This window comes from Moschus berezovskii, chromosome 18, assembly GCF_049115385.1.
Source record: "Moschus berezovskii isolate FMDL1 chromosome 18, NW_MosBer_1.0, whole genome shotgun sequence".
NCBI classification, from domain to species: Eukaryota; Metazoa; Chordata; class Mammalia; order Artiodactyla; family Moschidae; genus Moschus; species Moschus berezovskii.
The window spans coordinates 39981174-39995449 of NC_142477.1; the positions used below are offsets into that span (position 1 = coordinate 39981174).

The 14276-nt window shown below is 40.1% G+C and overlaps 1 protein-coding gene across 1 annotated transcript in view; it reads left to right on the plus strand.

Annotated features, from left to right (window-relative positions):
- Positions 1-4224: 4224 nt before the first annotated feature.
- The window catches only part of WDR70 (WD repeat domain 70), a 282763-nt gene continuing 272711 nt past the window's right edge, over positions 4225-14276 (plus strand). Inside the window, exons 1-3 of the mRNA XM_055422159.2 lie at positions 4225-4328; positions 4435-4494; positions 8644-8727. Of these exons, the coding sequence (XP_055278134.1) occupies positions 4304-4328; positions 4435-4494; positions 8644-8727 (169 nt within the window). The 5' untranslated portion in view covers positions 4225-4303. The remainder of the gene's footprint in view (positions 4329-4434; positions 4495-8643; positions 8728-14276) is intronic.

Sequence of the window (14276 nt, forward strand, 5' to 3'; positions counted from 1 at the left end):
CGGGGAGCGGAAACCCGCAACAGCACCTCTTTGAGTCTCGTGTCCATTTGTTTGGTGTTCCAAGTAACTTCGGACTTGCCTGTTGGCTCAGACGGTAAAAGCGTCTGCCTACAATGCGGGTTCGATCCCTGGCTTGAGAAGATCCCCTGGAGAAGGAAATGGCAACCCACTCCAGTACTCTTGCCTGGAAAATCCCGTGGACGGAGGAGCCTGGTAGGCTACAATCCACGGGCTCGCAAAGAGTCGGACGCGACTGAGCAACATTACTACCAAATAACTTCTGAGAGTGGAAAGGAATTGGTAACCTTTAGAAGAAGTTTACACATAAACCAAAATTTATCTACATTTATAATGGGCTTCGGTGTAAATCAGGCTTTCTAGTTCCGTGTCGCTACCAGTTGATTTTATGGTACGTTACCATGAAAATTTATGTTTACGAAATCTTCACTGGGTGCAGAGATCTGATGTCTTGCTTTATATCTCATTGCAGAGGGGAATCTCCAGCGCATAGTAGAAGGACTGGTATAGAATAGGCCACCCAACACGCTTTCCTAGTAGCTCAGATGGTAAAGCATCTGCCTGCGATTCAGGAGATCTGGGTTCATTCCCCAGGTTGGGAAAATCCCCTGCGGAAGGAAATGGCAACCCACTTCAGTAGTCTAGCCTGGAGAATCCAACGCGCAGAGGAGCCTGACTGGCTACAGTCCGTGGGGTCACAAAGAGTCTGACACACACACCCCCAACATGTCATCTACAGCAGTGGGATTCTTAATTTGCATCAGGCATACCTGTGCTGGGAATATCAAACTGAAACAACTTTCGTGTTCTGATGGAAACTCTCCTGTCCTCATGAAAGGACACAGAGGCAAAAAACCTGAGTGTATCACTTTGTTTTCTATAGACTATGTAGTGACTGAAGTAGAAGGATAGAAAAGGAAATATATACCCATCTGAATGCAGAGTGCCAAAGAATAGCAAAGAAAGATAATAAAAAAGCCCTTATAACTGAATTATGCCAAGAAATAGAGGAAAACGATAGAATGGGAAAGACTAGAGATGTCTTCAAGAAAATTACAGATAACAGGGGAACATTTCATACAAAGATGGGCACAATGAAGAACAGAACCTATATGGACCTAAGAGAAGCAGAAGACATTAAGAAGAGGTGGCAAGAATACACAGAAGAACTATATAAAAAAAGGTCTCAATGATCCAGATAACCAGAATGGTGTAATCACTCACCTAGAGCCAGACATCCTGGAATGTGAAGTCAAGTGGGCCTTAGGAAGCATCACTACAAAGTCTGTGGAGGTGATGGAATTCCAGTTGAGCTGTTTCAAATCCTAAAAGATGATGTTGTGAAAGTGCTGCACTCAATATGCCAGCAAATTTGGAAAACTCAGCAGTGGCCACAGGACTGGAAAAATGTCAGTTTTCATTCCAATCCCAAAGAATGTTCAAAGTACTGCACAGTTGCACTCATTTCACATGCTAGCAAAGTAATGCTCAAAATCCTTCAAGTTAGGCTTATGGCAAGCCACTCCAGTACTGTTGCCTAGAAAATCCCATGGATGGAGGAGCCTGGTAGGCTGCAGTCCGTGGGGTCGCTAAGGGTCGGACATGACTGAGCGACTTCACTTTCACTTTTCACTTTCACACATTGGAGAAGGAAATGGCAACCCACTCCAGTGTTCTTGCCTGGAGAATCCCAGGGATGGGGGAGCCTGGTGGGCTTCCGTCTGTGGGATCACACAGAGTCGGACATGACTGAAGTGACTTAGCAGCAGCAGCAGCAGGCTTCAACAATATGTGAACTGAGAACTTCCATATGTTCAAGCTGGATTTAGAAAAGGCTGAGGAACGAGAGATCAAACTGCCAACATCCAGTTGGATCGTAGAAAAAACAAGGGCATTCCAGAAAAACACTTACTTCTACTGCATTGACTACGCTAAAGCCTTTGACTGTATGGATCACAAAGTGATGGGATTACCAGCCCACCTTACCTGCCTCCTGAGAAACCTGTTTGCAGGTCAAGAAGCAACAGTTAGAACTTAACATGGAACAATGGACTTGTTCCCAATTGGGAAAGGAGTATGTCAAAGTTATATATTGTCACCCTGCTTATTTAACATGCAGAGTACATCATGCCAAATGTTGTGGGCTGAATGAAGCACAAGCTGGAATCAAGATTGCTGGGAAAAGTATCAATAACCTCAGATATGCAGATGACACTAATGGGAGAAAGCGAAGAGGAACTAAATCTCTTGATGAAGGTGAAAGAGGAGAGAGAAAAAGCTGACTTAAAACTCAACATTAAAAAAAACTAAGATCATTGTATCTGGTACCATCACTTCATGGCAAATAGATGGGAAAACAATGGAAACATTGTTTATTTTCTTTAGCTCCAAAGTCATGTTGGAAGGTGATTGCAGCCATGAAATTAAAATGCTTGCTCCTTGGAAGAAAAGCTATGACAAACCTGGACAGCATATTGAAAAGAACTTTGCCAACAAAGGTCCGTCTAGTCAAAGCTATGGTTTTTCCAGTAGTCATGTATGCATGTGAGAGTTGGGCCATAAAGAAAGCTGAGTGCTGAAGAACTGATGCTTTAGAACAGCGTTGCTGGGTCTTTCCCAGTGAGTCAGCTTTTTGCATCAGGTGGCCAAATTACTGGAGCTTCAACTTCAGCATCAGTCCTTCTAATGAATATTTAGGGTTGATTTCCTTTAGGATTGACTGGTTTGATCTCTTTGCAGTCCAAGTGACTTTCTAGAGTCTTCTCCAACACCGCAGTTTGAAATCATCAATTCTTTGGCGCTCACCATTCTTCATGGCCCAACTCGCACATCCATACATGACTCCTGGAAAAACCATAACTTTGACTAGACGGACCTTTGTCAGCAAAGTGATGTCTCTGCTTTTTAATACGATGTCTAAGTTTGTCATAGTTTTTCTTCCAAGGAGCAAGTGTCTTTTAATTTCCTGGTTGCAATCATGGGAAGGATTGACAGCAGGAGGAAAAGGGGGCAACAGAGGATGAGATGGTTGGATAACTCAATGGGCATGAGTTTGAGCAAACTCCCGGAGATGGTAAAGGACAGGGAAGCCTGGCGTCCTGCAGTTCACAGGCTTGCAAAGAATTGGACAAGACTTAGTGACTGAACAACAAAGGAACTTATTACTCATTGGCAAAAATGTGTAGATTGTAATTGTTCTTATTTTGATTATAAAGATGTGTTTGAGCCTAGTTATAATGATTTCAAATTTATGGTCCCAAATCACAGTTATATTTGCACCAACTCAACTGCAATACTTTGGCCACCTCATGCGACGAGTTGACTCACTGGAAAAGCCTCTGATGCTGGGAAAGGTTGGGGGCAGGAGGAGAAGGGGACGACAGAGAATGAGATGGCTGGATGGCATCACCGACTCTGTGGACATGAGTTTGGGTGAACTCTGGGAGTTGGTGATGGACAGGGAGGCCTGGCGTGCTGTGATTCATGGGGTCACGGAGAGTCAGACACGACTGAGCGACTGAACTGAACTGAACTGAATAAACATTCATCCTGCATGCCACACTGAAGATTCCACGTGCCACAAATAACAGACCCAGTGTAGCCAAATAAATAAAAATTAGAAATTTAAAAAGTAACTTATTTAAAAGAATAATGTCTAATCCTTGCTACTGTAAAGAGCACATTTTATGAAAAAATTGTCAGTTTGTAAAACTAAGCCATTAATGAAAATAATTGTGTTATTTTACATTTTTGCAGATCCCTTAAATGTTTGGCTAAACAAGAGATAGCTAGATTTTCATATGTACCGTTGTTATATGTTGTTTAGTGGAAGTATATGGAGAAAGAGGGGCCTCACACAGTTACACAGTTGGAGAAGGGAGTATTTTAACATTTATAGACTTGTGAATATTCTTCTCTGACAGCATACCAAAACTTTCTTAAAGGTTAGTTGTGATGTGAAATTTGAAGCCATCCTTAGAATTCTGAGATTAAGTGTCACCTGGTCGGTAAATGCATTTTAGGAAGTAAAAAGAGTTAATAGAAACCCTAGATAATCCCCTTCCAATGGGTTTAATTGGACACCCGGCTCTGTGGCGCCTATACCTCGCCAGCCCGCTAGGGCGGAGCTGCCCATGGAGGCCTCTGTCCCTCCGCGCAAGGCGCCTCTCTTGGGCTTGGCGGCGACGCTGACGCTTGAAGGCGATACTTCCTGCCCGGTTTGCCGGGAGTCTTCGGCAGCTGTTTGTGTTGCGGTTGTTACTTGTTTCTTGGAGGGTGGCCGAGCATGGAGCGCCCGGGGCCCAGCGATGGTGGGTTCAGTGAGGCGAGCACCTGTAGGATGGGCCGGGCAGGGCGGGCGGCGCTGGGGTCGCCCTCTGACAAGGCCTTTTCCCTTTTCTCTTTCTCAAATGACAGGCTCAGATGCATCGGGACCAGACCCTCAGCTGGCGGTCACCATGGGCTTCACGGGGTTCGGTGAGTGACTGCCCTAGACATGGTCTCCTTTTGCAGAGTTTTTAAGAGTCGCAGGTTGGGAGGGGCGTCCGAGCTGTCACTTGTGTTCCGACATTCCGCTGTGCCTCGTCCTATTTATTAATACTTTTCAGCTCTAGTGTGTGTATCTTGCAGTTTCAAGTAACACTCTTCCCCCATCTGTTTTCTAACTCCTCTCTGTCTCTTGGGACCAGCCCAGGTGACACTTTTTACGGGACGGTTAGTGAAAAAGAAAGATTGCTGCCTGACCCACGCGGTGGAAAGTGTTGGTTAATGGAGAGAGTTGTTTCTCTGGGTCCTGAGGATGAGAGCCAACCGCTGATTGTGGTCTGTAATAAGATGGCCCTTTTGGCATCAAGTGGGCTATTAAGTGATGTTATGATAGTTAAATCTCTTATTTTGTTGAAGTATTGGTGGTTTAGTCGCTAAGTCCTGTCCGGCTCTTGTGACCCCATGGCCCGTAGGCCACCAGGCTCCTCTGTTCATGGGATTCTCTAGACAAGAATACTGGACTGGGTTGCCATTTCTTTCTCCAGGGGATCTTCCCAACCCAGGGATGGAACCCGGGTCTCCTGCATTGCAGGCAGATTCTTTACCAATTGAGCTAAGGGGAAATATAGTTGATTTATAATGTCATGTTAATTTCAGGTGTACTGCGCAGTGATTCATTTAAACATACACACGCATATACATATTAATATGTTCTTTCCCCTTATAGGTTATTGCAAACTGTTGAATATAGTTCCCTGTGCTATACAGTGGGTCCTTGTAGGTTAGTCTTTCCTACTCCAAAGTTTTCATTTTAGTCTCTTGTTTGTTCGTTCATACATTCATTTATTTGGCTAATGTCTTGAACCACATATTTATTATCTCCTAGGAGGTCATGTCTACAAAAGTGCTGTATGCTTCTGTAGTATTCAATTCAGTCCCGTCACTCAGTCATGTCTGACTCTTTGCGACCCCATGGGCTGCAGCACGCCAGGCCTCCCTGTCCATCACCAACTCCTGGAATTTACTCAGACTCATGTCCATTGAGTCGGTGATGCCATCCAACCATCTTATTCTGTCATCACCTTTTCCTCCTGCCTTCAATCTTTCCCAGCATCAGGGTCTTTTCAAATGAGTAAGTTTTCGCATCAGATGGCCAAAGTATTGGAGTTTCAGCTTCAGCATCAGTCCTTCCAGTGAATATTCAGGACTGGTTTCCTTTAGAATGGACTGGTTGGATCTCCTTGCAGTCCAGGGGACTCTCAAGAGTCTTTTCCAACCCCACAGTTCAAAAGCATCAATTTTTCGGCGCTCAGCTTTCTTTATAGTCCAACTCTCACATCCATACATGACTATTGGAAAAACCATAGCTTTGACTATATGGACCTTTGTTGGCAAAGTAACGTCTCTGCTTTTTAATACGATGTCTAGGTTTGTCATAACTTTTCTTCTAAGGTGTAAGTGTCTTTTAATTTCATGGCTGCAATCAGCATCTGCAGTGATTTTGGAGCCCCAAAAAATAAAGTCTGACACTGTTTCCACTGTTTTTCCATCTATTTCCCATGAAGTGATGGGACCAGATGCCATGATCTTAGTTTTCTGAATGTGGAGTTTTAAGCCAACTTTTTCACTTTCATCAGGAAGCTCTTTAGTTCTTTGCTTTCTGCCATCGGGGTGGTGTCATCTGCATATCTGAGGTTAACTGATATTTCTCCCAGCAGTCTTGATTCCAGCTTGTGCTTCATCCAGCCCAGCATTTCTCGTGATGTACTCTGCATATAAGTTAAATAAGCAGGGTAACAACATACAGCCTTGATGTACTCCTTTCCCTATTTGGAACCAGTCTGTTGTTCCATATCCAGTTCTAACTGTTGCTTCCTTGCCTGCATACAGATTTATCAAGAGGCAGGTCAGGTGGTGTGGTATTCCCATCTCTTGAAGAATTTGCCACAGATTGGTGTGGTCCACATAGTCAAAGGCTTTGACATAGTCAATAAAGCAGATAGTTGTTTTTCTGGAACTCTTTTGCTTTTTTGATGATCCAGCGAATGTTGGCAATTTGATCTCTGGTTCCTCTGCCTTTTCTAAAACCAGCTTGAACATCTGGAAGTTCTCGGTTCATATACTGTTTAAGCCTGGCTTGGAGAATTTTGAGCATCACTTTGCTAGTGTGTGAGATGAGTGCAATTGTGCAGTAGTTTGAACATTCTTTGGCATTGCCTTTCTTTGGGATTGGAATGAAAACTGATCTTTTCCAGTCCTGTGGCCACTGCTGAGTTTTCCAAATTTGCTGGCATATTGAGCACAACACTTTCACAGCATCATCTTTTAGGATTTGAAATAACTCAACTGGAATTCCATCACCTCCACTAGCTTTGTTCATAATGATGCTTCCAAAGGCCCACTTGACTTCTCATTCCAGGCTGTCTGGCTCTAGGTGAGTGATCTTACCATTGTGATTATCTGGGTTGTGAAGATCCTTTTTGTATAGTTTTTCTGTGTATTCTTGCCATCTCTTCTTAATATCTTCTGCTTCTGTTAGGTCCATACCATTTCTGTTCTTTATTGTGCCCATCTTTGCATGAAATGTAGTAGTATGTACTTATTTTTGTACACAGTATTAGGTACTGTAGTATTATGTTACTTATTTTTGTTGCAGTTCTTTTTAATAGCTTTCTCCCTAATATAAAGAAGACAATAAATGAGAAGGAAGAAAGTAAAATCATTCATAATCTTATGAGCTAAAAATCAGGGCATAAAAATTTGTTTGCTTTCTAGTTTTTCTCTGTTGTGTATTAATAACATTAAGATCGTATGTATGTTATACAATTTTATTCTTAATTATATGGAATTTGTTTAATTCTTATTATTTTGAGGATTTCCCCATTTTATAAAAATTATCTTCCAAAGCATGTCTTCTGATGGGTTGAATAGTAGATAGAAGTACTATAATTTGTAACTTTTTAAGGTTTCTCTGACATAGTTCCTTTTATCAGTAATACTGAAATAAACATTTTTACAAATAACTCATTTATCTTCTTTTGTAAAAGGAGTTTTATGTATACTTCCATAGGGTAGATTTCTACAGGAGGAACTACTTTGATAAAATATATAGGTATTAAAAAGTAACAAAAAATTGAGTATATAGCTTTTAAAACTTCTGTGTATATGTTGTCATAATGCTAGTCAGAAAGGTGGTTTCAGTTTATATCAATCAGTAGTGTGTATGAGAAACATTTTTACCACATTCTAACTAACACAGAATAGGTATTAGTACTGAAAAAAAAACAAAACAAAACTAGTAAAATCAAATATAACATTGCTTCAAAGCAGATGCAGGTCATCAGAATATCAGTTCCTGGTGGTTTTAGGATTGAGACCCCTGTTTGCTTACTGGCTTTCAAGTGGGAGGCTCTTACCTCTTTCTGATACCTGCATTGCTTGTCTTCTTCCCCCCTTCATCTTCAAATGCACTGCAGTCCTTCTCAAGTCAGGTCTCTCTGACTTCTGCCATTATCTATTCTGCATCTATTCTACATTTTCTTGTGAGACCTTCTATGATTAGACTGGGCTTGCCAGGATAATCTCTCAGTCTTAGAGTCTATAACCTTAATTTATGTGCAGAGTCCCTGTGAATGTAATATATTCACAGGTTTCAGGGATTACGATATGATCATTCTCTATTCTGCCTAGTACCCCATGTTGAAGTTTCAAAGAGTAGAGTCTAGATAAATTACAGGAGGATGGGAAAGTTGGCTGGTTAATGTTATTTAGTGATGAGATTGTAATTGAATTTCCCTGGGGAGTTGGGACTTCCCTGGTGGTCCAGTGGCTAAGACTCTGAGCTCCCAGTAGGGGCCTGGGTTGGATCCCTGGTCAGGGAGCTAGATCCTGCATGTCCCAACAAAGATCCTGAGTGCCACAGCCAAGATCCAGTGCAGCCAAATAAATAATAAATATTAAAAAAAAAAATTCCCTGGGGAGCAAACGTTTTCTTCATTGATATTTTATGGTTATTTGGTGGCTGTGCTATAAATTTGATAGACTTTAAGTGGTTATTGATACATCAGTAAGTATTGAGTACCCGAACGTTGGCCAACTTAGTTCAAGAAAATCACAGTCTGCTACTTGTTTCTGTTTTAGGAAAAAAAGCTCGCACATTTGATTTGGAAGCAATGTTTGAACAAACTCGAAGAACAGCAGTGGAAAGAAGTCGGAAAACACTGGGTAAGAAGTTCCGTTATTTGCTCTCTTATTTATGTAGATACTGTATCCAATTTACACAAGTGTGTTACCAGTTGCAAAATTATAAGACTGAAAAAAAAATTCAAAATTGTTAAAAGTTCTTATGTGCTGGTTCCTTTGGAAGCAGTTTTTTTTTTTTAGTCTCATTTTTTAAATATGATAAAAGTTGTATCTAAATAGGGTAAGAAGGTCTGAGTTCTAAAATCTGTCAGAAGTGTGAGCTATGAACAAACAAGGATTCAAAGTTAATTTAGAAGAATCAGAATAGGGACTTCCTTGGTGGCGCAGTGGTGGGGAATCCACCTTGCAATGCAAGGGACGCGGGTTCAGTCCCTGGTCTGGGAAGACTGCACATGTTTTGGGGCAATTAAACCCTTGAGCCACAACTAAGACCTCATGCAGCCAAATAAATAAATAAAGATTAAAAAAGAAAGAATCAGAATAGTGGTTTCTTTTCTTCTTCACCCTCTATCTGATTCTCATTTCGTTTTTTTCTTTCCTGCTTACAGTGGAACCAGTATTTGGAAGGCTGAGCGAGAGGTGGCTCTCAGAGTTGTGTACATCACTGATCGTTGACCCAGACAGTATAGAAAATTGAGCCATCCAGTGAATGGGGCTGGCGCTGTTGAATCCCTGCATTCATGAGTTGTATCAGACATTTAATGAAGGCCTTAACTTCCAGACTGTCTGGTTTGATACCAGCTGGTTGGCAATTCTAGCTACCACCTCAGGATCTTTGGAGCTGTCTCCTCTACTGTTTTCTTTAGGTCTGACTTTCACTTTTCACTTTCACACATTGGAGAAGGAAATGGCAACCCACTCCAGTGTTCTTGCCTGGAGAATCCCAGGGACGGGGGAGCCTGGTGGGCTTCCGTCTATGGGGTCACACAGAGTCGGACACGACTGAAGTGACTTAGCAGCAGCAGTAGCAGCAGCAGATCATTCTTATACTGGAGAAGGGATAGAAGTAAACTGATAGAGCAGAAGGCACTCGGAACCAGAGACAGGACTCCTGGAAGAATTTAAATGAAGGTTGTTCCAGTACTTACCATTGTTTTAAAATGATATATAGCAGTAATATCTCACATTTGAGAAGTGAGCATGATTTTTTTGTCTTTGGAAGAATAATAGTTTTTGATTTGTGTGTGTGTGTGGTAAAAAGACATCTTTTTACATATAATGTGTATTGTTTAAAAAAACTTCAACTATTACCTGAAATTTCAATTACATACAGAAGTACAAGAATGAGCTCCCGTATTCCTATGACACAGATTTAACTATTGTGACAGTTCATGGCGAGTGTTATTTCCATTTACTTCTCCTCTCAGGTTGCTTTGACAAAAATCCTGGATACATTACTTCACCCGTAAATATTTTTGTATGTCTTTAAGTGATAAGGATTTTTAAAAATCTTAACTGAAATACGATTACTACACCTAAAAATATTAAATAATTTAGTATCATCAAACAACATGTAGAGACATGCTCTCTGTAGCATATGTACAAATGTATTATGCACTTCATCTTTGAATGTTTCAGTGAACCTTTATATTGTTACAGTTTAGCTTTCCAGCATGTTATACCAAATGCTTTGAATAGTGATTGTCTTATTCCCCTACCTAAGTTTTATAGTCCCCATTACCATGCCTTGTAAGATAGGTTCTCAGGATTTATTTATACAGACTGAATTGAATTTAAAACTGCAATATTGCCTTTAAAAAAAATAAATCCTGCATCTTTGGAGAATGTGTGTGTGTTTCTTTTGGCCACACTGAGTGGCATGCAGGATGTTAGTTTCTTGGCCAGGAGATGAATCCTTCATCACTGCATTGGGAGCTTGGAGTTTTAACCACTGGACCACCAGGGAAGCCCCTGGACAATTTTTTAAATGGCATGATGAATTGTAAAGAGTTTGGAATTGGAGGACCAGCTTTAAGGGTTAGACCCACATTCTACTAGATGAATAACATCAGATGGATCTTCAAATTTCAGATCCTTACTTTCCCCATCTGTTGACAATGATAAGGTCTCCCTTATTTATTATAAGCTCCCTTCAGGTTTCTTGAAGGGATTAAGATGTTGGGCATAGTACTTTTTAAACAGTAATGTTATAAATATCACTTTTAATTGCTATCATTTTTCTTAGTAAAATATGTATTCATGTAGCACTTAAATGGAATTCCAATAAAGAGTTATTAGAGTTCTAAAATTTTGAAAAATTATCTCAGGGTTTGTGGATGAATTAAATGGGTTGAACTTTCTTGACTTCATGTTACATTCTTGGACTTAGACTCCTGTTTCTACCCTTGCATCTAAATATAAGAAGCCAAAGTTGCCTTTTAAAAGTTAAAAAATTCTGATATGGGCCTTAATGATAGGTATTGGAGTCTTCTTGAACTTTGACATCAGACTTGAGGAAAATAAGAACTTTTGGTCCGTTTTAATGGCAGATTTATCTGTGTATGCAGATGTGAAGTTTTGGTTTTTAAGTGCTCTGCTGCTGCTGCTGCTAAGTCACTTCAGTCGTGTCCGACTCTGTGTGACCCCATAGAGGGCAGCCCATCAGGCTCCCCGTCCCTGGGATTCTCCAGGCAAGAACACTGGAGTGGGTTGCCATTTCCTTCTCCAATGTGTGAAAGTGAAAAGGGAAAGTGAAGTCGCTCAGTCATGTCTGACTCGTAGCGACCCCATGGACTGCAGCCTACCAGGCTCCTCCGTCCATGGGATTTTCTAGGCAAGAGTACTGGAGTGGCTTGCCATTGCCGTCTCCGTTTAAGTGCTCTAATAGGATGAATTATACTATAAAGCCTGAGTAAAATACGTGTTACCAAAATGTTAGTGTTACAAATTGTTTTTGAAGTATTTTTTTATGTTTATGGAAGCTGTTAGTAGGTTTTGGACATGTGAAAGACATAGACTCTTTTAGAACTAATATACTATGAGGAGATAAATGAAGAAAATGTCTTTTATTCAAATTCTTATTTTGAGTTTGGCCATGGTTTCAATGGATTATGAACCTTCTGTTACCTGACTGAAAAAAAATTTCTTGAGACGATATTGAGATAGGATTTTAGGATGATTTCAATGGATGATTTAATTATCTTGGAAAGAATAATTGTCCCAGAGGTTTTAGAAATTAGAAAAGCTTAAAAAAATTTTTTTGACTTGAAATTGTCTTCCTACCTAGCTAAATCCTACCTTATCCTTTAAGGCCTCACCTCATATTTTACCTTTTCTAGGTATTCAAAACTCTTCTGGATATAATTGTTCTCTACATTTTAAATATAATACTTTATTATAGATTTATTTAGGTATTGTTCATGTCTTGGTAGTCTTGTTTTTCATATTTATACTTATAGTAGCTTGATGCAGAACTTGATATATAGTAGTTACATCTCTAAATAGTTAATAAAGAATTGTAACTAATGTGGTCAGATAATCCTGATCTTATTTTTTTATTTGTAGTCATTTTTGCACTAAATATTTAAAAATAAATATAATTTTTCATGAAATTGGTAGCCTACTGAATCATTTTAGAATGGCAGAAAGATTTAGCAAGTGGCTTCCCTAGTGGCCCAGATGGTGAAGAATCTGCCTGCAATGGGGGAGACCTAGGTTCCATCCCTGGGTCAGGAAGTTGCAACCCATTCCAGTATTCTTGCCTGGAGAATCCCTTTGGACAGAGGAGCCTGGTGGGCTACAGTTCATGGGGTCACAAAAAGTTGGACACAACTGAGCAACTCGAAAAAAAGAATATGATTAAAACATTATTCTATCTTGTTTCTATCTAGTTTCATTTTCTTTACATGTTGTTTTAGCACTCATTTCTTCCTATAATGCTTAAGATATAATGAAAGTGAGATTTTTCAGCTGCTAAATTACATTCATGTGAATCTGCAATTTGTGTGACTCAGCCCAGTTGGGACATGGTAGTTTTGGATAGTTTGCTGTTATCCTGGATGAATTGTATACAGCCGGGGTGCTTTTGCAGAATGGCTGTCCAAAACTATTAGCTACCTGAGAGTAGAGAGATACCAATACATTGAGATACTTAAAAGAGTAAAATGAGGTGTTGGGGAGTAAGTTAATTCACTTTTGCTAATAGAACATACAGAGCATCTTTAGAGTATTTACAGAATACTTGGATTCCTGTATGTTTTACAGTGTACAGTGTGCTTGGTCCTACTCTTGGTAAAATACACAAAAATGATCCCGTTGGTCGGGGAGCTGCAGTTTATTGAATTAGTCTCATTTTGGTTTGTCCTTAGTAGACAGTGAGGTAAAAAAAATATTTTTTTCCTCACAAATATCTTTCCTTTTTTTTTTCTTCTTGTTTTAATGAAGCAGCAGGTGATGACAGGAACCTATCTGGGTAGAATATCCTACTGTTTTAAAAAATAAAAAAGTTAAATTTTAAATTAAAATTTAAATTTTAAATTTAAATTAAAAAGTTAGAGACTTCTTGTGGTTAAGACTCAGTGCTCCCAATGCAGGGGGTGCAGGTTCAATCGCTAGCCAGGGAACTAAGATCATGCATGCTGCCCAACATGGCTAAAAAATAAATAAAATTAGAACATCTAAATTAAAAAGTTAGATAATTCACCTGGATGGGGCAAGTAGTTTGGAGCATTCATCCACTGGGGAGGAACTCTAGTTAGATAGGTGGGTGGGTCATAGTTTCCAAATAGTCTGGTGACAGGTAAGCAAATAAAGGGCTGTACTTTATGGCCCTTTGGGGAGAGAGGCAGGGTCACTGCTTTATAAAGTGGTGGTACTCATTTGATAATTTTACAGGCTTCAGAAGGTCTGGTCACATCAAGGAAAGATACATTGTGGAGCCTCAATTGACTATTTTGCTCTAACTGTAGCTGTTACTTCTTTGCTTTGGATTCCTAAACTATTAAGTGAAGATAGTGGTATTTACTTCAGCTGTGTTGGATATAGTTGAAATTTGCTAAGATAGTAGAACTTAATTTTTCTTACCAAAAAAAAAGAAGGGATAAATATGTGGGGTGATGGTTGTGTTCATTGACTCCATGGGAAGAGTTCTTTCTCAGTGTGTATTTGTATCAAATCATCACATTGTACACTTTACCTATCTTACAGTTTTGTCAGTTTTATCCCATTAAAGCTGAAGTAAAAAAGTTTCTGCTTCAGGGATTGTTATAAAGATTGCTGTGGTGGTTGTTCAGTCGCTTAGTCGTGTCCAACTCTTTGTGACCCCGTGGACTGCAGCACACCAGGCTTCTCTGTCCTTCACCATCTCCTGGAGTTTGCTCAAGCTCATGTCCATGGAGTTGGTGATGCCATCTAACCATCTTGTTCTTTGTTGTTCCCTTTTCCTCCAGCCTTCAATCTTTCCCAGCTTCAGGGTCTTTACCAGTGAGTCAGCTCTTCACATCAGGTGGCCAAAGTATTGGAGCTTCCACTTCAGCATCAGTCCTTCCAATGAATATTCAGGGTTGATTTCCTTTAGGATTAACTGATTTGATCTCCTTGCAGTACAAGAAATTCTCAAGAGTCTTTTCCAA